This window comes from Rhopalosiphum padi, chromosome 1, assembly GCF_020882245.1.
Source record: "Rhopalosiphum padi isolate XX-2018 chromosome 1, ASM2088224v1, whole genome shotgun sequence".
In the NCBI taxonomy this organism is placed as follows: Eukaryota; Metazoa; Arthropoda; class Insecta; order Hemiptera; family Aphididae; genus Rhopalosiphum; species Rhopalosiphum padi.
Genome location: NC_083597.1, coordinates 77,023,372 through 77,048,543, shown reverse-complemented (window position 1 = coordinate 77,048,543; position 25,172 = coordinate 77,023,372). Strand labels below are relative to the sequence as shown.

The window sequence follows — 25,172 nt, the reverse complement described above, 5'->3', positions numbered from 1 at the left end:
ACTTATTAGTAACATACTCAATTTTTTTTTTTTTTGAAAGGGGCAGTGAGAAATAATAAAAATCAAATTTTAGTATTAGTGTTTCGTGTTGGGCAAATTTAGTTGAGTTGTATGTTCGCATATAGAACTCTGTAATGGGCTTAATAAAATGTGATTAATAACTAATGTACTTACAACAACAATAAAAATAATAATTTTTAATGTCTTGTTAATAACCAATAAAATATACACATAAATAAATGGCACGTACATGCTAGTTGGAAATAAAATTAATAGAATAGTATTCAGGAATTTCCGATCTATTTCCTATCATGTCTTATGAATCAACTTTGCTAATGCAAATTAACTCAAGCTAGTAGACATATAATTGTATAAATAATCATGAGATTACACGATACACATAATAGATATAGCAGATTGTGTTGTAGATGCAATACCCAATTTTGGTGGATGGTATCGTGATTCGTGGCAGAATATGGTAGACCGTAGGATATAGGTATTCAAGTTAATTGATATTAGAATAAAGAAGCATGAATTTTATCATGTATTTTAATGTAAAAAATTTACTGTTAACCTTCTAACTCAGATTTTATTTTTATGCAATACCATTTGTAAACGAAAATCACTACTAATTAAAGCAGTTGTATCTTATTGTAACTATTAAGTATTAACCTAACTAATAACCATACTTATACACGATACATCATAAAAAATAAAACCCAGAATACCATAAGATATGCTATTGTTTATCCAGTAGGCAGTATTGTGATTTTGTTAATGTATTTACCATTGTTTATAAAATATTTAATATGTTTTAAAATTAGAAAACAATAATTTTCAAATAAATCCAATAATACAATTATTTTGTAATATTTTCTTGTTTAATAAAAAAAAATTTGTAGCAATTTAGGTACATAGTACATACAACAATTTCTTAGTATATTCCAAAACTGTCATTATAATGAGATTGAAGTAAAACATTAAACAAAGTTAGTAAACACAAATAGTCACAAATAATAAAAATTAAATTACATATTTAAATATTATTTTTATTAAGTAAAGGAAGTTCTGAGGATCATGAATATTTGTCAAATCACTATGAATAACTTGTATACTGTTTATGGTCAACCTACATCATTACATTATAGTTGGTGTATTTATACAATTATACTTCTAAATGGTCAACAAGGAAAAAACAGCCTCATATTTTAATAAAAAATTCCATTAAATTCATACTGTTTATTGACGTTGATTGGCTTGACATCTGAGAAGGACATATATCTTTTCTTTTATCCAGTCTTTGTTATATGGGGCATATGTCATGGTACTTTTTTGATACCTAAACATAATTTATAATAATTTAAGTACTTTAAGTTGGAATGTAATATATTATTGACATACACTAGACATGAAAGATCTGCTAAATGGTCAACAAATTCAAACAGCTGAGTTATGTCATATGTAATAGACACAGACTTTGGATTTAATTTCTTCAAATGTTCTTCATAGATCTTACAAACACCTAAAGTAGTAAAACATTAACTGTTTATTCACCAAAGCAAGAAGATTTCTTTACCTTCCATGCAATCATTAACAGACTCGTAATCGGAATATGTTCTTGTTTCTGGTTTGCTACCGGGTTGGATTAACAGTATGGTGTGCGACTGCAATAAAATACAATATGAAAATGATATTAATATTTTTAATTTAGTAAAAGCAAAATATTTAAATACAAAATAAATGTTTAGTACCATTTTGTATCTTTCAGATTAAGTTAAAAGGTATACTCAATAACAGTAACGGCCACGATAAGATATACAAATATACAAGTCAGCGTAATTAGTCACTTGATAATTATAACTAATAAAGTAATAACTTTAATTGTCTTGTGGATTACAATATTTCACTAAAACACTATAGTCTATGAACTATGATAGAAAGATTAAAAATTGAAATATCTAATGCAACAGGGACGAATTTGGATTCGTAATCGTGTGTATTCAGTATTGGGATATTTTTGATATAAGATCAATATTTGTCGGGTTTATAACATTTTCAATTCTATTGTTATTAAACATAATAAACCATAACTAACCGCTATAACCATAAGATATACATTTGATCATTTTTTAAGTTTTCAAATTAAATTAGGTAAGTAATATAAATGCTGAATTTAATTAAAACATCAATTATATTTTATATTTTTATTGGAGTATTTAAAAAAGTTTTTATTTAATTATTTAAATTATTCCAGCTGATTGCCTGATTCAAAAGAAGAAGACTGTCATTCGATCAACAGATATAGAGATTTGTTTATTTTGTTCTGTGATATAGATGTTGATAAGAAATAATCACCTTAACCACGTCCTTAGAAAAATAAAGTACATTTAACCTAAACATTGATTCTTCCATGTATTATATTTTGAGGTTATTGTACGATATTTAGATTAGTTAATTTCTCGGGTAGTTGAATACTCGGATGTGATACTCGGGATTTGGGAGTCAGGGCTCCTTTTCAGGATAAGATATTGACACATTAGTCATTAATACATTATTTGTTTATATTTCATTTGATTTTAAAAATATTTAATATCCAAGTTGAAATAGTTCTTAATCATGTCGACAATATTAGAAAGGATATCGGCCATCGAGGCTGAGGTAAGTATAACTAATTTTTTTAATTTATATAACAAAATTAACAAATTTTCAATTTAGATGGCCAGAACTCAAAAGAACAAAGCGACAGCTGGACATTTAGGTTTGCTAAAAGCTCGTATTGCTAAACTTCGACGAGAACTTATCACGCCCAAAGGCGGTGGTGGAGGTACCGGAGAAGGTTTTGATGTAGCTAAAACTGGAGATGCTAGGATTGGTTTTGTAGGTGAGATTAAATAACAATTTCACAGATGATGAAGATTTTATTACATTTGTTATTTTAGGTTTTCCTTCTGTTGGTAAATCAACATTGTTGAGTAATTTAGCTGGTGTTTATTCAGAAGTCGCTGCATATGAGTTTACAACTTTGACCACTGTCCCTGGATGTATTAAATACAAAGGAGCAAAAATCCAAGTAATTAATAATTTAAGCTTTTATTTTTACTGTAGAATAAATATCACGTGAGCAGAAATGTGGGAATCTACTTATTTCATAATACTTACATATTGACTTGTATAATACTTCCACCATTTTTTAATTTTTCATTGAGAATGTTTTAAATAGAGAACAAATTGTTATGTTATAAAAAAGTTTAAATATGTAAATATTTATATTGTTTTTCCCTAAATATATTATATTATAAAATATGAAATATTTAACAAAAGAATATGGAATTTCGCAATTATTATTGACTTAATGATTCTAATTTTTCTGACTTAAACCAAAAAAATTAAAAAATGTATGCTAAATAATTACAGTATAAGAATTAAGATTTAAAATAATGTCTTTTATTTTTTCAAAATTGTTAGAATAGTATTTGACTGATAAAATATTATTAAATATTTTTCAGCTTTAAGCATTTATAGATCAGCATCTGTTAAGAAAAAAATGTTCTTGTACTTAACGCAAACCCATTGTATTGTTAAAAATTATTAGTATATCTACTCTTTATAGGTTTACATCAAAATATGTAAAATAAAAAAGTTTTGCTTTATTCGGGATGTTATAAAACATACTTATATGAGAATTAAGAAATCTGCATTAATATAATTATGAACTAAAATAATAATCTGTGCTTTAGTTATAAATAATAAACAAATATATTGCAAATTATTCTTTGAATTAAAAAAATGTTTGTAAATTTAAATTAACATTCAACAGTTTTAAATGTTTACTTAACATGTCAATTTATTGATAGTTGTTTAAACTTTGTTAATATTATTTAATAATGTCATATAAGATTATATCATGATCCTTTTATTCTGTTAAATATTGAATTTCATTGTATATTTATTGATAGCTTTTAGATTTACCTGGTATCATTGAAGGTGCAAAGGATGGTAAAGGTCGTGGAAGACAAGTAATTGCAGTGGCTCGTACTTGTTCATTGATTTTTATTGTTTTGGATGTTCTTAAACCATTAAAACATAAAAAATTAATTGAACATGAATTGGAAGGATTTGGATTAAGACTAAACAAATCTCCACCAAATATAGTTTATCGGCGAAAGGATAAGGGTGGAATAAATTTACAAACTATGGTAATAGGTGTTTTTAAAAGAAATTTATTCTAAGATTTCAAATGTACTTTTTATAACAGGTACCTCAGAGTGAATTGGATTTAGATACTGTAAGAACCATATTATCAGAGTATAGAATTCACAATGCTGACATTACTCTTAGATATGATGCTACATCTGATGATCTTATTGATGTTGTTGAAGGAAACAGAATTTATTTACCTTGTATCTATATACTAAACAAAATTGGTTTGTTTTTTATTTCTTTAATTTTAATTTATTAACAGTTCTATCACTGAAAAAATATTAGACATAACTATTTTTATTGTTGTTTGGTTGTAGATCAAATAAGCATAGAAGAATTGGATATTATTTATAAAATACCTCATACAGTACCTATTAGTGCTCACCATAAATGGAACTTTGATGACCTTTTAGAAAAAATGTGGGAATACTTGAAATTAGTTAGAATGTAAGTAATATACATACATTTATACCATAAGTGTAACTAAACTAAAATATTTGATTCCCAAGAATAAATTCTAGCTGGCCATTTTAAGAATGTTAGAACATTTGTTTGCATAAAATAATTTTAGAAGTTTAAATTAAATAAAAATATAAACATTGATTGAGAAAATATATATATTTAATTTAAATAAATAATAATACTATCCTTCATTCATTTTAAGAATGGTACTCGGCAACTACCTTCTGCACACGTGGTGTAGCTTCTTTCCTATTTGCAAGTATAGAATGCCAACAGGTGGTCTACTAGGAAGAAGTGAACGTATGCCAATGTAGCCAATGAAAATTGTCACCACCGAGTACTGTTCTTTAAGTGAATGGAGTATACAGGTAGGCTGTTACATTTGTGGTAATTGGGTAAGTTTAGTTTCCCTTTAAATTAATAAAACAATTGTAATATTTTCTTTTTTAAATATTATTCAAGATATCCAATTGATAAGAAATCAAAGAATACTTATTTTCTTGGTAAAAGTAGTAAATGTTGACTAAAAGATTCATTAATTTTCTTCAAACTTTTGCATGAATTAAAATTGCTTGTTATTATTTAATAAATGATTTTATAGGCATTTTTCAAACAATTTTCAACGAAAAAGACAGAAAATTTAAACTACTAATACTCAACTAATAAAATTGTCCACATAATTATGTTTTTTTGATATTTTTAAAATTGCAGTATGAATGATTTATTATCAATTAAATACATATTACTTAAAAATATGATACAATACAGTTTCAAGCTTTGGGTGTTGGATGTTGAAATTGAAACTATGCTTTTTAAATAATTCTAAAATAACTTTTTTTTTTTAAAACTAAAATTTTTATACTAGGCATTATTTTTTATTTATGTGATCTACCGAGAAAACAGTAGATAACTAGTTAAATAAAAATAAAAATAATATTTAATATTATATAATTCAATTAAAAAAATAACTATATTTATTACATAAAAGTTTTTTTGTGTCTACAAAACAAATGATATAATTAGTATTAGTCAAAATATATAAATTATGTTTAAAATATGATAATTGTTACAATATTAAAACATAATAAACTTTTTTTATATCTTCCATAAAATGTATAAATAAATTATTCTGATTCGTTATTGAGCGATGCCGACATTCAATTAAATGGCGTGGTAATAGATTTTCATTAGTCCCATGCATTTTTCTTAATATTTTGAATTTTAATATTGACCATAAACATTTTATTATTTGTGTATTAGCCCCATTTACAGGATTTATGAAATTTTTAGAATGAATCTCTTCGTTCAACAATAAAAAATCTGCATTCTAATACATCACCATTTTTCCAGTATAAACCAAACACCCAAGGACCTTATCACCATGTATTTATTCACAAAAGGCATATTATACATTACCTATTAATAGTAGATCGCGGCAGACCCATTAGATCTAATAAAATATATATATATATAATTGTACATATTCAAGTATTTAAAGATATTAACAAAGTAGTAGATCAACATTTTACGGAATATTCCCAGGTTAGGTTAGATATCAATCCATTCCGCTCAACTAACCATTTTTATGTAATGAAATATATTTAAAAAAAACTTCTCACATTATAATTGCAAAAAAATATATAGGTTCCATTGAAATGTATTTAGTTGACCCCTTCCCCTCTAAAAAACAATATAAAGATTACTAATAATTTTAAAAATTTTAAAATAAAAATATTTTATATAGTATAACACTTTTATCTATTATGAATATTTATATGCTAAGTTGGCAAATGTTTAATCACCTTTTGTATATTACTATAAATTCCAACTTGAAAATTAAAATTGAGTATATATAATAATCGAGCTGCAAATAATTTTTGAAAACAAGATTGAGTTGTATAAATTGATCTAATTTTTATTTGTGTTTCCTTTTTTAATCTCTCTATCCCCTTTTAAAATAGTGCAACATAAGTTGTAAAAAAATATATTCTGTGTCTGATAGATTTGTACAATAATGAATAAGCAAAATTAATATTTAATATTGTTTATTTTTCAATAAATGATAATATTTTATATAAAATATATATTCATTAACCTATGTTATTGGTATATTATACTTCTATAACTAATAACAATTTGTTATGTACATAATTATGTAGTTACACCAAGCCAAAAGGACAGTTACCGGATTATGGATCTCCAATTGTTTTGCATAATGAAAGGAAAAGTATTGAAGATTTTTGTAATAAACTTCATCGTACCATCGCCAAAGAATTTAAATAGTAAGACAACATTAATGAAAATTATTTTTGTAATAATTTATTATATATTTATATGTTTAGTGCTTTGGTTTGGGGATCATCTGTTAAACATGTGCCTCAAAAAGTTGGAAAAGATCACGAACTTGAGGATGAAGACGTTGTGCAGATTGTGAAAAAAATATAAATATAATATGTCTAGTACATATTTTAAATTTAATAACAATAATAAAATACGTTATTTTTTTGTAATTATCTATACTACTACTGTTTCTAATTACTTCCTAGGTTTTCAACTCTCAGAGTTCATTGTTCTCCGTCAGATGCCATTATACAAAAATATTCTTCATCATTCATCATTAAATCAGAATAATATGTTGAACTGTCTAATAAGCGACATTTCATACCACAATTTTTACTTGTGTCTGCACTACTAATTAAAAATTAAAAAGTATAAATAAATATTTTATTAATTCATAGTGCACTAATCATATTATGTGTTTTTAAAATTGCTCAAAACATTGAAAAAAAAATGACCATGGATATTCTTAATTGAATTTAATAAATAAAATAAAGAATTTTTCATAATTTAATTTAACTTTTATAATAAATAATTTTAAATGTTATTATTTATTATTTATTGTATACTATTAATTATTAGTAAGTTTTAAATATATTAACCAATATTGGATTTAATATTTTATTTTACTCACTGCTTCGTTTAATACTTATATCCGATATGTTTTCTAAAAATGGTTGTTAAATTATTTATTTTGAGTTACTTCCATTATAAACATTTTAAAATTTATTATTTTAAATAACTTCTTTTGTCAATTCTTTATGTTAGTTATGTTAATAAAAACTCATATTTTAAATTCTTGCCATAAAATAATCTTGTTAATAATATTACATCTTTATCTTATATTTAAATATGGATAATCCAGAGTGAAAATCTAGGTGAGGTAGCGACATTTGTCTGAATGTTCGCCACCTAATATCCATTATTACAATCATTGTAAAATAATAATTTAACTATATTTAATATTGTAATTTAAATTATAAAATCATAAATTTCTTTAAATAAATGGATGAATTATGTATGTCTGGGTTCCAGGAATGGTATGTGTATTAGAAAGTTACAAATTAATACGTTGTGGTAATGTAATATGTATTTTTGAATTAAGTTCAAAATAAATAACACTCAAAACCATATTTATAACGAAGTCTTGAATATCCATTTTATGAAGGCAAATTTTTGTTTTTTTTTTTACTTGCTAGTTATTGTTAACTAATATAATTTATTAATAATGTAATCTTACAATTTCAGAATATCAGGTTAATATTCTATTTAGCATACATTATAAAATACTGTATGTAGCAATTTTGACGCAAAAAAAAAACAATATGTACAGTAAATTCTTGTTATGTCAAATTTCAAGGGGAACAGGAAAAACTTCAAGTTATTAAATTTTATTGAAAATATTGGTAAATAATTTTAATGCTTAAAATACATAATTCAAATACCTACAGCAGTGGCGTATTTAGGATTCCTTTAAGGGAGGTGATATAATTAAAATTGTCGATGCCAAACTGCTCAAAATTACATTACTTACCTACTGATGGAGTGATAAATAGAAAAAACAACTAAGTATAACCATTTAATAATAGCTAAGTAAAAAAAGGTTAAAATACGCCACTGACTTGCAGTACTAATACTACATACATATCAACAAATTACAATAATGAATAAATACAATTTTTTTTTAAACAGTTTATTAATATTTATGTATTCGAGATAAGTAATCAAAACCGATTAATTATTTATTTCAAGTTATCGAGAGCAAAACGCTATTAATATTTAATTGTTATAGTAGTTTCAAAGGGATTTCAATGTAGTTGGTAGTTTAAGACATCGATATTTGACATAATAAGAATCTACTGAATATAATAATAATACTTGGCTGTACTTGGGTCTGGTGGCAACCCGGCGACGTTGTTTCAGTTATTTAATCGTAAGTATTACTTTATTATAAAATAAATGCAATGTTGTATATAATCGATATTCAATATAGGTGCCATTGATTAAAATATTAAATATACTTAAGTATTTGGGGGGCAGTACCTGTTTGGAAACATAGGTAGTCTGACAATTTTAAAGCTGTGCCAAGATCGTATCTGACGACAATATACAAAAACAAAACGCTATACACACTTTCGCTTAATTTTGCCTACATTAAACGCCTTAAAATCAGAAAATTTGTAATTCTCTCAAATGTTAGGTAAAACTTATAGATTATCATGGCTAAATATATATTTAGCCATGTAGATTATTAAGTAAATGAATTCCACTCATTCATGTTTAGATTTCTTATGGTATATTATTATTTATTAATAAATTATTACTGTTTAAAGTTAGTCAAAACAGACTTCAACTTATATAGTTTGACGCAGTGGCATGTGGCGTGTTTACAGGGTAGGCCGACTAAGTCCAAGGCCTACCCAATTTTTATTTCACTGTTTGGTTCCATATGATAGGAAATATCTTCCATAATAGTTATAAACACACTTATACACTACAGAACAAAACTGGCCTATACCCAATTATTTCGTGCTGGACACGCCACTGCATTTGACGTTTGTTATATTATATCTATGATCTTTTACATTTTAGATTCTCAGCGGAGCCAATGAATCATGGTTCATGAATATAACATATTGATTTTACATCCATGACTCCATGTGTATGATTTTTTTTGTGTATTAGTACACGTTAAGCAGTTGATTAAATGCTTTGATTTTCAACTTTGAGGATGATTTGGATAGAAAATTGTATTTAGTTAATACTTTAGAGCAGCGGTTCCCAACCCATGGGCCACGGGCAGCGTAAATAATATTTTATATAGGTAATAGGTATTACTATGTACTAGTGTTAACCAACGATATCGATATCTAAAAATAACTACCGAAAATATCGCGATATCGGCTCGTGATAATTAAATTGACGGATATTCACTTTTATTACTTATATCCACGATGTCTCTACATCGTGCTTAAATCTACTACTTACTTGATAAAATAATAAATTATTGCATATGTATAATATATATTTCAAAGAAATAGTTCACTACACTAAACAATTTAATATAAATTCAGTGCCGGTTGTTAACTCTCGGTGAGACCTCGTAATTATTTTATTTCGTTAATAATTTCATATTAATATTAAACAAAATTAGTGAAAACTTTAAATTAGTACCGTTGTCTGGTGCTAGGAGTTATATATGGCAACATTTTGGTCTTAAAGTTAATGATAAGGGGTGATTATGGTGATAATGATTAGGTATATTAAATAAAAGTCAAGTTTTTTCATAGACCTTATACTTCGACTATGGACATGTTTATATAACTCTATATACAAATGAACCATTTGGTTAGCTCCCTCCCCCCCCAAATGAAAAATACAAACAAATGATTCTGAAGCGATTTATTTTGATTCAAAACGAGTATATTTTTCGTAAAAACTTCAAATTAACTTCATCTTTAAATACAATTTTAATATTTAATAAAATTGTTTACTTCAATTTTTAACGCATCTTCAATAAATATTGTTAAATGATTTGATTATGTAGATATAGTTATGTATTTTTTTTTTTTTGTAGTTGTGAATTTAACAGTTGGACATTTAACGTGGAGTAATAAAATAAGGGGCTCCAGAAAATTCTAACAATGACCTAATGTTCAACAAGTCTATTTGAAAATTGTTGGATATATTTATTATGTTTATTTACCTGTTTATTTAATTTTTTTGGATTACTTACAAAAAATATAAAAAAATTCTTAGGCAATACCTACTATTATACTACTTAAATTAAAAAATGTAATCATATTATATATTAAGTAGCAGCTAGTTCTAGTTTTTTAACAAGTTATTCATAACTATATTAGGTTGGAAGCTCTTATCTCATGTATAATTTCTTAAATTTATAAATTTAAAATATGTTAATTCTTGTCGTATTCGGTCTAACGCATCACACTTCTCGTATACCACGCATGGTTTTTACAGGTCATATGTGTGGTCTACCACTTAACTAAAGTCTAAAGGGTAGGTAGTAGGTACAAATACAAAACCGTCAACCATTCTCAATTTCTTGTCATATCCACCAGTGGCGCACACACACTATACGCATAGAAAGTTTATGGGGAGGTTTAAAATTTCAAATATAGCTTAAAAAATTCATGGTACAATCGGTACATCACCATCATTGCTGCCCTCGTATTTGGCGTTCCAATGATGGTGGCGTCTAAAAAACAAAAATTAGTGTACACTATGAATTGCTTACACGTAATATTATCGCAGTGTGTACGATAAAGATGGATAGGGTCGCGTCTTATGCGGATGGTGGTTGACGAACCGAAATCTATATTATACTCTTCGTGATCTCCGAATCCCGAACCATAAAGGGTTCATCGACCATCACATCTGAAATAAAAACAATTTATTATATTTAAATGTATTAGATATATAGTTACTTATCTAAATAAATATATAAATCTAAAAAAAATGATTAGCTCAATATCAAATAATTTTAGCCAATATATGTGTTTTATCTTTATGCGTTTAAATCATGTATGAAAAAGTTACAGAATCCAATAATGAATGAACTTTTATAATGTATTGTTTAATTAAAATTTTAAATACATATAAGTATATAAAATGTATATTAAAGGAGTGTTGTTAGTGGATGCAGACCCGAATTAAGGCGTAGCGGTGTAGGCTGCAGCCAACATAGCCACGGATTTAGGGGCACCACACTGACCTGATATTATTTTTACCAAAATATCTGTAATATGAAATAGTAAAAGTAAATTAAAGTCGGTATCGAGCGGTATTGTACATCATTTTAGATACAATTATTTTTTATAATTTCGAATCCTATTTTTAACTTTAACATATAGCTTATATTTAATAATAACTACGGGAATTAATTTGTGTCGTGCTAACCAACCGTTCGTTAACACCATCATGTTTATATTTTGTCACGGGTACTCGTTTTACCTTGTTTTAAGTTTTAAAGATTTTTTTGGATTGCCAAATTTTTTATAGGCATTTCAAAAAAAAAAAAAACAGAAAAATCGAGATTTTCAATTGTCTATAAATAGTTTAAAAAAAGTTAAAATATTTTGAAAATTCAATCGTAAATAGATAACGCTAATATAAATATTTGGTATAAATTTCAAGAACTTACAATTATTCGTTTTTGAGTTACAGCAAATTATACGTAAATACCTATATGTCATATTTTTTACGCTTATACGGGCTATAAAGTATACAGTATAGTGTATACTATAATAACAGGTATACCTGTTAGGTACTTAGGTATATTGTGTATATACCTATATAGGTATATCGTATACGTATACCTATATGTTGTATTAAAACATTTTTTATAAAGTGCTGATTAATTGCATAAATGCTTCATTCAGTAGCTAGGGCTTCAGCCTCTCCCCCAAATCTCAAACACTATTTGCGCCTATGAAAATGACAATATATTTGAATGTTTTTTAAAAAATGTTAAATCATATTTTTAATTTTCTATACAATATATTGACATATTATATTGTACCTATAATACCTATATATATAATGAATTAATACATATATTTTATATATTTTTTTATGTATAGGATTAGATTGTGACGTGTATATTATTGAATTATTACTATTATTAATATATTTTAATCTTATATTTGTATTAATTTATGATTTTTTTTACCTATGTGGTAGTGGTATAGACATATTCATAAATAGAAACATGCGTGGTAGACCGCTTATGACGTATGTTGTATGTAGGAACGGGCAGTAGATCGCATACGACAAGAATATCTAATTATTTAATATTTAGGTCATACATTTTATATTGAATTTTTTATTGGGTGATACCTACCTTATATTTAGTCTTAATTTTTAATATGAGACGTATTAATATGAAATTTCATATGAAAAACGTTATGATTCGATACTGGAGATACGGCGCATAATGAGCGTTGTTACACGTTTCATTTTTAGTATCAAACCCGGATGAAATATATGAACATTGAACAATATTATAAAGTAACAATATTTTTTAAATTAGGAGGTTTATGAATTTATGATATACGAATATAGAATAAAAGCTGTGATTAAAAAAATTAAAATTCTAATTAATTATTAAAAATGTTTTTATTTTGACTGAAAATGTATAGACCACGGACTAAGATATATTATATATATATTATAACTGCATTATAGTCCGTGGTATAGACACAACTTTATCTTATCATACGAATCTCACTAGATAATAATAGATAAGACTTTTATTATTATTATTATATTTATTACACCCAGTGGTATGCTCAGCTTTTTTGAAAGAGGGAGGGGATATTCATTTTAGACTTGTCACAGACCCTATAAGGTCTATGAGTTTTTTGTAATAAGTGCAAATGTCCTGTTGGTTATAGTGGAAATACAATTAATCTCAAATCACATTTATAAATAAATAAATAAATACTCAATAAATACTTTTAAGTTAGTACAAAATAATTTATAATTGATAATTAATTTACACTCATAATATATTATTATAATATGTACTCTACACTTTTAATATACTTTCAATAAACTAAATTATATAAAATGTAACTTGTTGTAATTATGTATAACACTATAACTTTAAATCGATATCGATTATTAAAAACATATCGTTGTCCAACACTACTATATAGATACATACGCCATACGGATATAGCCATATGACCATATACGTAGGTAATTTATTAATCATAAAAGATTTTTTTACAAAATCGGTGGTCCACACAATTAAAAAGGTTAGGAACAATAAAGGAACCGCTGCTTTACTGCTTTAGAGAGGTAAAAGTTAAAAATGTCTAATATTTTTTTTCATAATCGGGAAAAACAAACAAAAACTCAATGAAAACGGAACATTTATACGATATGTTTATGAATGGGTGAAAATACTTGACAATTTATTATAAGACTCCTAATAAGAGGTTCATTCTCTCAATTAAAATGTTGAAAAAATTCTTAAATATACAAATTATGTTGTAGTTAAATTTATATGTACATAAAAAAATCTGTTTATACATAAGATTTAAAAATTGAATACAAGGTTCTTTATTCATTTTTAACATACCTATATGAAAAATTCTATCGCAAAGCCAAATTGACTTTTTATAAGTATTTAAAGTTTAAATTTTTACATTGGATATTCACCTCAATGATAACTATTTCTTTATAAACGTTTTTTATTTTGGTTATAACTCAAAAACAAAAAACTGTAGGTACCCTTGAAATTTTCATAAAATGTTTATATTTACATTTTCATTATCTGATCAAATTTTCAATTTTTTTTTGTTTTTACAAATATAATAGAAAATTATTTGCTGTGTCAAAATTCTTAAAAATGTAATACAAGATTCCTCATAAGTCGTTCTTATATGTATATTTGCATACAAATATTAAAAATATATAGGCATCGTTTTTTATATGTGCGTTTGAAATACGGATTTTTTCGAAAATCGCAAAAAATGCAAACTTTTTGGTAGTTATAAATTAATAAAAAAATTATTTTTACATATATCTATAAGTTTTGAAAATTAATATTATAATACAATATTTCTCCTAAGTAGATTATTAAGAAATTATAAAATTTTAAAAATGTATAAAGACAATTCAAATTTAGTCAAAATTACATTTTTAAACAATAAATAACGATGTTAACTATTGACTATTGTGTAATAAATTATAATTTAAAAACATAATTCGTGGAAACTAAAACCTTACATATATATTATAATATTAATACATTACGAATTTTACTATACGTAATGATATTTTTGCTATTTTATGGTATTTACAGAAAGATATTATTAATTTTCTAATTAGCCAAATTAGGTACCTATAAACAGTATAAACGTTTTTAAAAAATTGTTGGTATAAAAGTATATTATTATAATAATTAAATACTAGATTATCCAAGACAAAATGTGTATCAACCTACTGTAATACTAGTCTAAAAGAATTAGTCTATTCTATAATCAATGCTAAAACTCAAAAGTAAAATAAATGTCTTTAATAGCTACCTATATCTTTAAAAAAACATCACAAAATATACCCACTTTGTGATTTTGACATTATAAGCTAACACACTGTTTCCGCTCAGAATTATTTTTCATAAATGTTATTATATCATTGAATTTATTTTTAACCACGGACTAAGAATATAGACATATATCTACTATATCTTATAGTCCGTGTTTTTAACATACACACCTATACTTAATAGTGATTAGTGTCCACTCGACACTTAAATTACTACAGAGCGGTTATAACTTATAATTTATTACCATGTGTATATTTTGTATCCCGGAATAAAAATCCCCCGACCATAGGCTCAACTAGGGGGGCTCCGGGCTTGGGTGGGTTTAGCCCTCCCTAGTGACCAGTTTTGTCTGTTGCCCACTCAGTTTTTTATGTTAATGTTAATAATCAATATTAGCAGTGCAGGAGCAAAGCTCTCACGGGTCACTGATATCAATTTAGCCTACCCAGAAATAGAGCTCTAGTTGCGCCTACATGCACCCGACAAAGAACCTCGGAAAAAAATTCCTACATTTCAATTTTTTAAACGCTAATTACAAAATTATTTATAGTTAATTAAAAACATATAGGTTTTAATAAAACAAAATAGGTATCATTTATAACTACAATGCCACAATACATATTCTAAAAATTAAAATTTATCAATTTGAAATTTATATATCTTATACACTAATAAACTATACATCGTTAAAATATTAGGAAACGTGATATTTTATTTTGGGGATTTTTTATCCCAAGTTCTTCGTCTGGGGTTTTTTTTCCGGGGATTTTTATTCCGATTACCATATATTGTATCCATTTTCGCATTTAAATTTGATAATTGGTAAATTCACTATAGGTATGTATGTACATAGGTAGGTAATATCATGATTTAAGATATACAATATACATATGTTAAATCGTGGGTAATACTGAACTACTGAAGCTAACAAAATCGGTTCTATTGAACTCTAAGTATTTGCTGCTCTACATTTATAGTTTATATATGTAATACATTTCCACATGCGTGAGTATAATAACATTCATTTAATGAGAAATAGCGTTATAATTTTGATACTTATGACGTTTTGTAAAGTATTTAAACTACGATGGTTAACACATTTGAAATAGAATAGGTACTTATATTAATTTAATCTAATATTGAAGTCTCAAACACACCACACACGTCCTTACACCGTTTGATCTGTGGAAATCTACTACTCAACTTATACCTAACTGCTTTCAATGCTTTCATCATTGGGTATTTGATAAGAATATAAGATATGAAATATGAATTATAAAAAGCCTGAAGACACACCTAATACATACCTAGTAAATACGAAATCCAAAGTACAAACATTTTAACATTTTAAACTACGGAAGTTCAGAGTCCAATCTAAGCTGTATCATTGATTATACATTTATAAATATTTATAAATTAGTAGAACAGTTATTATTGAGCTTTGAGATTAATTTATTGTTCAAAGAAATAGGTACTTATCCAAATAGTATGACTTTAAATATAGGGTTATACTTATAAGTTTATAACATATTATAAGAATAAATAATTTTTTTTTTTTAAATGGCTCAAGTAAGAATAAATATTAAACTAAAGAAATATACATATTTTATGTAATACACTAATACTATTGTTAAATTAATAACATTCTAGTTGGATAAAATTGTGGCAGCATATTGTGTGACCGCACAATATCCGGAATTAATATCTGCTAGAATATTTGATTGCTCAAAAGCTTCTGTTAGTGTTCATTCTATTTGGGTTCAAAAGGTTTTGGAAAGACAAACTACAACCAGGTTCCGGCAAACAGTTTTTTCAGATTATAAGACTTATACTTTAACATCACCACCAACTGATATAACAAACGAGTATAAATTGCATATAACTCATTATAAAAATATTCATAAATACATGAATACATGAAAAACTAATAGATTAAAAATAAAAACGAATTGTATGCATTTAGGTTGATAAGTGCACACTCAAAATCAAACAAGTATTTTTGTGTGGTCAGACAAGTGGAATCTGGAAACAAAATCAAACAGTACTTAGAAGTATGGAGTGATTGTTCTCTAGTGAAAAATTACGACTTAAGCACATTAGATGTGCATGGAAAAATTTATGCTGATGGTAATTTATTTTTATAGACTAAAATTAATGTTCTTTATACATCTTGATTTTGATTTTTAGGTGAATTTGGAACTTTAGAGTGGTCTCCTGATGAAACAAAAATTGTTTATATTGCTGAAAAAAAAGTCCCAAAGTCTGAACCGTTTTATAAACAAAAATCAAAAGCATTGGTAGATAAAGATGGTATTCATAATGACACTATGCCGGTAGACCTAGTATTAATTGTACAACTGTTAAAGATATTTATACTTAATTGTAATAATGAATATGTAGGGTAAAGAATATGATTGGAGCCAAGATTGGGGTGAACAAATGGTTGGAAAGATTACTCCAGTTTTGGTTGTGTGTGATATAAAAACAGATAGTATAGATGTTCTTCCAAATATCCCAAATGATGTTCATCCTGCAACTGCAACATGGATACCTGATAGTAAAGGAGTTGTGGCAATTGGACATTCAATCACATCACATAAATTGGGTCTAATTTACTGTAATAATAGTCATAGCCATGTATTTTCTCTCACATTAGATGGACAATATGGTTAGTAAATTATTACCTATACTGTATAATGTAATTTGAGTTATATTTAAAAAAATAATTATTAACTATTATTAGTAATTTTTGAGATATTATAATAATTTATTATTAAAATCTCAAAAAAAAAAATTAACTTTAAATGAATTGCATTTGTTTAGTTACCAATATAGGCCATTAGTTTTACTAGAATGATTTCTTTTTTTTAAATTTAATTTTTCATTTTACATAATATAATATATTAATATGTTGTGAGCCAAAAATCTTTTAATTAAGAAAGTTCTAATGGTTAAGTTAAAACACTATAAATATCTAAATAAGTTTAGTTAATAATTATAAGCTATTTAAAAATGCTATCCTTTAATAATGTTATTTAAAGTGCAGTAGAAACTTGATTAACTGTTACTCTCTGTTATCCATGATTGGTCACCGGTGAAAGAAAAAGTAATTAATGAGGTGATAAACATATATATATATATATATAATTACATGCATATATTATATTATATATGTATATGTATATATGTTAATTGTTAAGTATGTCTATTTTAGTTAAGTATTTTTTAGTTTGGTGATATTTTTGTTATCATTGTTTATTATTATTTTATTATTTTTGTCTACAAATACACACATTCATAGGCGAAAATAGTGTTTGTAGTTTGGGCGGCTGTAGCTCAGTTTTATACCGGATTTTCAATGTATTATGTAGTTAAATTATGTTGTTTTAAATTAAAAAGTGTTATTTAAAATTAGAACCCAATTCAACATAGGTATTTTCACATTAGTTAATAAATATATTTTACTGATAATTATACTTAGTTATGGTTTTATTGTATAGATGTGCTGAGTTCTGATTCAGAACAATTGTGTGTGAGATATCCTAGGTTCAATTTGAATGGCACAAGGCTTGTGTGGTTAGAACGCCAAGGAGGTGGACCACATAGTTCATGTTTTAAATTGATATGTTACAACTGGTCTACAAAAGAGGTTATTTTGTTTACATTTTATTTTATAATTTATAATTTTATAAAAATTGTGCTTAACATTATGAATTAATATAATTATTTATTATAAATTTAGATTACTACAGTTGTTGATTATTATAATAAAATACTTCAAGTCGACAATGAACAATTACCATTCTATGGCCTATATGATCAGGCAATACCAAAAAAATGTTGGTTGAATGATGATAAAACCATCGTATTGAGCACTCCTCAAGGTGGTTCAATACATACATTTGCTATTGATACTGGTAATGGTTGTACTACTCTATTTGTTGATAAAAAAAACATAATACTAAAAAAATATATATATTTTTGAAACAAAACCATAATTTTTAATTATTTTGTAGAGTCCAAAGATATTCATTATCTTTCAATCACTAAACCGTTTCATGAAAGTGTTAGTGTTATAGATGTTTGCAATGATGCTTTAGTTTGTTATAAGTCATCGCTTAATAAACCTGGACAATTATTTGCTATCAAAATACCTTCTGTGTTTGAAGGGTATGATTTTACCAATATTTCTATTCATGAGATTTCACCATCTCGTAGTCTTCCTAATAGTAACAACTTTGTTGTTGAACATGGTTATACTCTTTACAGTAAGATTCAAATAACTAAATTAATTACAAATATCTACAGTAAATATTTGATTTAATTTATAGATAAACCTACCACAATTTTCTATGGACCAAAAAATAGTAATTGTCCTTTAATTATATGGCCTCATGGTGGCCCTCATTTATCATCTTTAGACTCTTTCAGAGCAGATATTGCATTCTTTGTTCAAATAGGTAATGATAATTTAAAACAGTATTTAGATTATAGTTATTAGTTTACTACTTATTAGCTGTTATTGACGTTTGTAGGTTTTGCTGTATTATTTGTCAATTTTAGAGGATCGACAGGTTTAGGTAAAGATTATGTTGAATCTTTAATTGGTAATATAGGCGATGCTGATGTCAAAGATGTTTATAATGCACTTCAGTCTAATTCATCATGGTCCAATAGAGAATTGGTGTTATTTGGTGGATCACATGGTGGATTTTTGGTTACACATTTAAGTGGACAGTATCCAGTAAGTACTGATTTGTACAGTGATTACTGAAATACCTATATATTATGTACACAAATAAAAGATTCATGTTTTATATGTATAGAAAACCTTTCTAATTATATTTTAATTTATTGAAAAATGTAATTTCAGTCTGCGTTTAAAGCAGTATGTGCACTGAATCCTGTTACTGATTTGATCACTATGTTTGGAACAACTGATATTCCTGATTGGTAAGTTGTATTTTAATGTTTATATAGCAGAGTTTTTCATCTAAACTGTATTATTTTAATTTTAATTTAAAAGTATATAAATTAGTAAATCTTATAGCAATTTTTAAACTTTTAATAAAGATAAATGATTACTTATTTTTTATTTTTGCAGGGTTATTACAGAAGCTGGTTATAATTTTTCTGAAGTAGATAATTTGGTAAATTCCAAAGACATTGTTATGAAATTAGCAGATTGTTCACCATGCAAAAATGTTCATAAAGTTCAAGCTCCTACACTTTTATTACTTGGAGAAAAAGATCTACGAGTTCATCCATGCCTGGGTCTGGCATATTACCATCTTCTTAAGAAGCACGGTGTTACAGCTAGGTGAATTTACTTTACTAATAAGTAATTACTGTAGGTTAACTTATATTTTGGTTACACTATCAATAATATAATTTTTGGGTAATAAATATTATTCAAGTTTATGAATAATTTTTATCAGTGTCTTTAGTAGAGGAACCAACTCCTAATTTATTTTTGACTCTAGTATTCTAGTTCATTATTATATTTTTTATTGCAGAGTGTTGATGTACAATGATTGTCATTCATTAAGTACTGTTGCTGCTGACATGGACAGTTTGATAAATGCGGCATTATGGTTTATCAAATATTTAAACAGTGATTTTGAAAAATCAATTATTAAATAAATAATTATTCCTAATTAATTGAAAAATATTTGATATTTGTTTTTTTTTATATAGTAAAAAAAAAAAAAATAATCTTTAGAATCATTAATATTATAATTTATAATATATTATATAATTTACATATTATACTTTGTGGAATTATCATGTTAAATGTTGTATTGATAACTAATTAAGGGTAATCAAAAATCACTTTGGAACAGGATTGTGACTCTTTTAATTATATCTCCTTGCTCTGATAAATTTTGAATTTCATACTTTTTGTCCCTTTTTAATCCTATTATCCTCATATTATTATACTTAAAGGTATTTTTTATGTAGGTAAGTAAAAGAAAAATGTATACACAATTATTGAAACCAAAGTGATTATTAATTATAAACAACAGTTATTGTGTAACAAGTGTCAATAGAGAACAACTAGTTATTATGTTTAAGCAAGAATCATGTCCTGTTGGTACTCAGTATGAGTAATAAACCCTCATAATAGTCAACCTTTACCATATAACAGGGTAAAATTACTTCCAAACAGGGCCGGATTTAGGGGAGGGCTGAGTGGGCTGTCCCTCAAATTCGGGGCCCCCACAATTTTATGATATTTAAATTAGGATACAGGAAAAATATTATGATGATATTACTTATACTAGTTATACATGATTTGATTGTTTTTATTTATTTATTTTTAAATAAGTAAGTAGTTAATTGTTACTACTACTAGATATGATAATAAATGTTATTTAATAAGTAAAAAAAATATATTTCCGCCTTGTTTATGTATAAGGGGCCCGATGCATTCCGTCCAGGGGCCAACACATACATAAATCCGCCCCTGCTTCCAAAATATCATTAAAAATAAAAAATAAAACATTGCCTGTACAATATTTAGAAACTTATTTTTAAATAGTCATCCTAAAGTAATTAGTAAACAATTTGTTATATTCGGTAAAAAATACAGTATGTCAAAAAATTATGTACTTTATGTAATGAATAATGTATTTAGTTGATACGGGGCTTTTTTTTCCAATTGGCGATTACCCATATGGCCATATACGATATACAAAAAATATAAAATATGAAAAATACGCATATTATTAATTATTTTTCGTTAATATAAAATAATTAATTTTCCAATTTTTGATAATAGGTACATTTGATGTTTTCTAATAAAACACTATAAAATTTGCCGCCACCCACATTTTTCAGAACTAATTAGATCACAGTTAAATCATAAACCATAAATCAAAATATACATAAAATAAGACACTTAATTGATAAATAATTATATATTGGCTTGTTGAAAATTAAACAGTTAAATGTTGCAGCCTTGAGTCTATCAAGTTTTCACTATTCATTATTCAAATAATAATTAAATTAATGAATAATAAACCCAAATGACTAAATTTGTAACAATTGGTATTTTCAATTTTGTCTAAGAAAGTACAAGCATGCAGTACAAAACTACGAATATCACAAATGGACAAATGACCCAAATGACAAATGTCAATTGCATCACACATCATCATGGTCAAATGGTCAATAATATCATGACATTACCATAGAGAGATGGAATATGAATATATATTATGCTCAATAAAAAGTAAATATTTATTACATATATGGATATACTGTTTGTTGTATACGTGTTATCATTGTAATAACTGACTAATGTCGCTGTTATTTTTATACAAATTCCATAGATAATAAGCAATGAATCATAATTAACTTACTAATCGACTAATGGGTAAATAACTAATGACAAAATCTAAAAACTTCCGAATTTCTGTTCATCATTATTGTTAACATTATTAATTTTAATTAAAATAATAGAATCAACCAAAACACACCATGAGTAAAACGGTAAGAATTTTAATATTATCTTCAACAATAATAAAATTTACCTACAAAACTAATAATATGTATAATATACTATATTTGTACACCAATTTACAAATATATATTTTTTAGTTTATTCAATATATTAATTTAATTTAAATTTATTTACCAACAGGCATCTTATTCAGATGAACATCTATCTGGTAAGTAAACTGTATATTAATGAATCATAAATGTAGTACAGCTAAGGTATTGACTACAATCTCATTACCTTATTTGGGTCTAATGTGAAACCCGTCCTCATAACTAAAAGAAATTTGTGTGACAAGGTTAAAAAAGAGTGAGTGTCTTTATTTAGTACAACAGACATCATAGTAAAATACTCTAGTATTCTGTCAAGAGTAACTTAAAAATAATACACCATTTTTCAAAAATGTATTCTTATAACTATGATACTGTAAAAGTAATAACTTCAATGGATGGTAATATTTATAAATAATTTTATTGTACTCTATTATACTATTAAAAATGGATTTTATTTTTAGAAATGCAAGAAGCATTTCAATTATTTGATATTCGAGGCGATAACAAAATACATATATCACAAATTGGCAATGCTCTACGAGCATTAGGTCAGAATCCAACTGAATCTGATGTCAATAAATTTACTCAACAACACAAAGCAGGTAAAATTTATTTTTATACTGTATACCTTAAAAAATAAAAACATGTTTCAGTTGCCTATATGTTTGCTTTCTTAATACCTATACAAATTTAAGTATAAAGAATGTAAAATATGATCCTTTTGTACAATTTGAAGTTGAAAGTATATGTGGATTTTTAACATTATAATTATTAATTAGTAGCTTTCATTAGGGATGATGACCGCCCCTTGATTCTTTAATTTCTGGTTAATTCTTAAGGGTAAAATTAATTAATAATTTTTTTTTTTATATTTTAATATTAAACCGATATATGATTAGGTATATTACATACAACATTAAAACAATTTTTAATATTTCGTCTTAAAATTAAAATATTAAATAAACAAAAAAAATGAAATTCTTACCTTTAAGTTTGAATGTTATTTTGTTATCACAATCTTATTATGAAGACATTTTTTTTCACTGTAATATCTATGTTTTATTATGTAGGACATCTTTAAAAAAATATTCTACATTATAATGGCTGGATGCAGTGGCATACTTAGATCTGAAAAATTGGGAGGGGGGTATCCCCAAAACCCACCTCGTTAGTATGCCACTGGCTGGATGAATTAAAAATAAATATATATAAGATACTTAATTTTACTACATTTATTTGTCAGTAATATACTCTATCCAACATTAAAACACGCAGCGACACAATGAAAATTAGTTCTTCTTTGACACCCAGACATTGGGACCTTTTCTAGTATGGCAGGGTGTTAAGGATATGCTGGTTGATACATTTTTTAACTTTCCTTAATTATATTACCATTTTAGATTACTATAAACATCTGAAGGCTCAAGTAATATTACAGTTTTATTTTCTTCTAGATGAAAGAATAACATTTGAAGTATTTCTACCAATTTATCAGGCAATTTCAAAAAATCGATCATCTAATACTGCTGAAGATTTCAACGAAGGATTACGCCATTTTGATAAAGATGGCAATGGATATATATCATCTGCGGAACTTCGGCATCTTCTAACAAGTCTAGGTATTTTATTTTTCACATTTAACCATGCAATACAAAAAAATTTAATAAAAAAAAAATGTTTTTTGATTATTAACAAAACAAAATCTAATCATCAAAATTACTAATTTACTTATTGTCATCTATATTTTTATACATGACACTATAATCTAAGTTAAGATGTCCTGAAAATTATTCAAGCTTCTCTAAAATGTTTATAGTTTAGTTGAGGTTAATATTGGTTAGGACTTTATAGTAATAAATACTAGTCACTTCTGTAATAGTCGTTACACTTAAATATCTATTCTTGCCTTTAAAAGTTTGAAGTTTACAAAGTTGATCATTCTATTTTTACTTCCAAATTGAGGATATACATGTTTGTAAGAGTTGTCTGGATAATTTATATTAAATTCTTTAATTTTATTTTGTTGTGAGCAGGTGAAAAATTGACAGATGATGAAGTCGAACAATTATTGGCTGGACAAGAAGATTCTCAAGGAAATGTTCTTTATGAAGAATTTATTAACATGGTTATGTCAGGTTAATATATTATATTATTAAATAATTGGAAAAATTCTAATATATTTTTCTACTTTACCAGTATTTAAACATTAACCATTTATATACATTGAAAATCTATAAATTTATTAATATACTTTTTTTATAATTCCAACACTAACATTGCTATTGTTTGTAAGTTAAATAGTTATTTTGTTATTTGTAATCACATTCCATAAAAACAATAATTTATCCAATTTAATGAACCAATATGCATTGGTAAAATTGGAATATTTATTTATTTTATATTTATTTATTTTATTTTTAGGAAATTATTTTTTATTGTGTATGTTTACTAATCAAAATAAATATTAAATTTTAATCATGAACTTGAAATGTCTTATAATTTATTAATAAAGATACATTTAAGTCTGTTTATAATAGACTAT

At 25.7% G+C, this 25,172-nt stretch overlaps 4 protein-coding genes and 1 long non-coding RNA gene across 9 annotated transcripts; 3 read left to right on the top strand and 2 right to left on the bottom strand.

Annotated features, from left to right (window-relative positions):
- Positions 1-834: 834 nt before the first annotated feature.
- Positions 835-2,047, bottom strand: LOC132917164 (enhancer of rudimentary homolog). Its single transcript, XM_060977773.1, has 4 exons — positions 1,752-2,047; positions 1,577-1,664; positions 1,402-1,522; positions 835-1,339 (listed from the first exon to the last, which is right to left on the bottom strand). Exons 1-4 carry the CDS (start codon positions 1,752-1,754, stop codon positions 1,240-1,242), a joined length of 312 nt encoding a protein of 103 aa, XP_060833756.1. The 5' UTR covers positions 1,755-2,047; the 3' UTR covers positions 835-1,239.
- Positions 2,048-2,444: 397 nt separating this feature from the next.
- Positions 2,445-7,397, top strand: LOC132917146 (GTP-binding protein 128up). 3 transcript variants are annotated; one of them, XM_060977756.1, is made up of 9 exons: positions 2,446-2,658; positions 2,716-2,881; positions 2,940-3,070; positions 3,957-4,196; positions 4,256-4,424; positions 4,518-4,647; positions 6,822-6,944; positions 7,005-7,121; positions 7,209-7,397. In XM_060977756.1, the coding sequence occupies exons 1-8, from the start codon at positions 2,617-2,619 to the stop codon at positions 7,105-7,107; spliced, it is 1,104 nt and encodes a 367-aa protein (XP_060833739.1). In that variant the 5' UTR covers positions 2,446-2,616; the 3' UTR covers positions 7,108-7,121; positions 7,209-7,397. The 3 variants fall into 3 exon arrangements, 2 of the variants coding, with proteins under 2 accessions (XP_060833739.1, XP_060833732.1); XR_009660253.1 differs by lacking the exons at positions 7,005-7,121; positions 7,209-7,397 and adding an exon at positions 4,865-5,030 and having other exon boundaries at positions 2,445-2,658; XM_060977749.1 differs by lacking the exon at positions 7,209-7,397 and having other exon boundaries at positions 7,005-7,172.
- Positions 7,398-10,814: 3,417 nt separating this feature from the next.
- LOC132917345 (uncharacterized) lies at positions 10,815-13,056 on the bottom strand. The gene is made up of 3 exons (XR_009660270.1): positions 12,863-13,056; positions 12,692-12,801; positions 10,815-11,397 (listed from the first exon to the last, which is right to left on the bottom strand). It is a non-coding gene; the product is annotated as an uncharacterized LOC132917345 (long non-coding RNA).
- Positions 13,057-16,485: 3,429 nt separating this feature from the next.
- On the top strand, positions 16,486-20,747 carry LOC132917343 (acylamino-acid-releasing enzyme-like). 2 transcript variants are annotated; one of them, XM_060978049.1, is made up of 13 exons: positions 16,486-16,645; positions 16,727-16,941; positions 17,040-17,203; positions 17,264-17,409; positions 17,477-17,744; positions 18,577-18,725; positions 18,819-18,993; positions 19,093-19,344; positions 19,408-19,536; positions 19,612-19,820; positions 19,950-20,029; positions 20,181-20,396; positions 20,593-20,747. In XM_060978049.1, the coding sequence occupies exons 1-13, from the start codon at positions 16,637-16,639 to the stop codon at positions 20,717-20,719; spliced, it is 2,139 nt and encodes a 712-aa protein (XP_060834032.1). In that variant the 5' UTR covers positions 16,486-16,636; the 3' UTR covers positions 20,720-20,747. The 2 variants fall into 2 exon arrangements, with proteins under 2 accessions (XP_060834032.1, XP_060834031.1); XM_060978048.1 differs by having other exon boundaries at positions 17,264-17,418.
- A 1,656-nt stretch (positions 20,748-22,403) lies between these two features.
- On the top strand, positions 22,404-25,112 carry LOC132932252 (myosin-2 essential light chain-like). Of its 2 annotated transcripts, XM_060998527.1 has the most exons (5): positions 22,404-22,570; positions 22,722-22,749; positions 23,092-23,232; positions 24,085-24,249; positions 24,664-25,112. In XM_060998527.1, exons 1-5 carry the CDS (start codon positions 22,559-22,561, stop codon positions 24,768-24,770), a joined length of 453 nt encoding a protein of 150 aa, XP_060854510.1. In that variant the 5' UTR covers positions 22,404-22,558; the 3' UTR covers positions 24,771-25,112. The 2 variants fall into 2 exon arrangements, with proteins under 2 accessions (XP_060854510.1, XP_060854509.1); XM_060998526.1 differs by lacking the exons at positions 22,404-22,570; positions 22,722-22,749 and adding an exon at positions 22,837-23,028.
- The last annotated feature ends 60 nt before the right edge of the window (positions 25,113-25,172 follow it).

Excerpts from the sequence above, each read along its gene's own strand:
- LOC132917164 (XM_060977773.1), bottom strand. Across the intron at positions 1,523-1,576 it reads TGTTAATGATTGCATGGAAG|GTGTTTGTAAGATCTATGAA; the intron begins GTAAAGAAATCT and ends TTACTACTTTAG. Across the intron at positions 1,340-1,401 it reads GCAGATCTTTCATGTCTAGT|GTATCAAAAAAGTACCATGA; the intron begins GTATGTCAATAA and ends AATTATGTTTAG.
- LOC132917146 (XM_060977756.1), top strand. The coding sequence starts at position 2,617 with ATGTCGACAATATTAGAAAGGATATCGGCCATCGAGGCTGAG. Across the intron at positions 4,197-4,255 it reads GAATAAATTTACAAACTATG|GTACCTCAGAGTGAATTGGA; the intron begins GTAATAGGTGTT and ends TTTTTATAACAG. Across the intron at positions 6,945-7,004 it reads ATCGCCAAAGAATTTAAATA|TGCTTTGGTTTGGGGATCAT; the intron begins GTAAGACAACAT and ends TTATATGTTTAG.
- LOC132917343 (XM_060978048.1), top strand. Across the intron at positions 16,942-17,039 it reads CCAACTGATATAACAAACGA|GTTGATAAGTGCACACTCAA; the intron begins GTATAAATTGCA and ends GTATGCATTTAG. Across the intron at positions 19,537-19,611 it reads TGCATTCTTTGTTCAAATAG|GTTTTGCTGTATTATTTGTC; the intron begins GTAATGATAATT and ends TGACGTTTGTAG.
- LOC132932252 (XM_060998526.1), top strand. The coding sequence starts at position 22,980 with ATGTATTCTTATAACTATGATACTGTAAAAGTAATAACTTCAATGGAT. Across the intron at positions 23,029-23,091 it reads AGTAATAACTTCAATGGATG|AAATGCAAGAAGCATTTCAA; the intron begins GTAATATTTATA and ends TTTTATTTTTAG. Across the intron at positions 23,233-24,084 it reads TACTCAACAACACAAAGCAG|ATGAAAGAATAACATTTGAA; the intron begins GTAAAATTTATT and ends ATTTTCTTCTAG.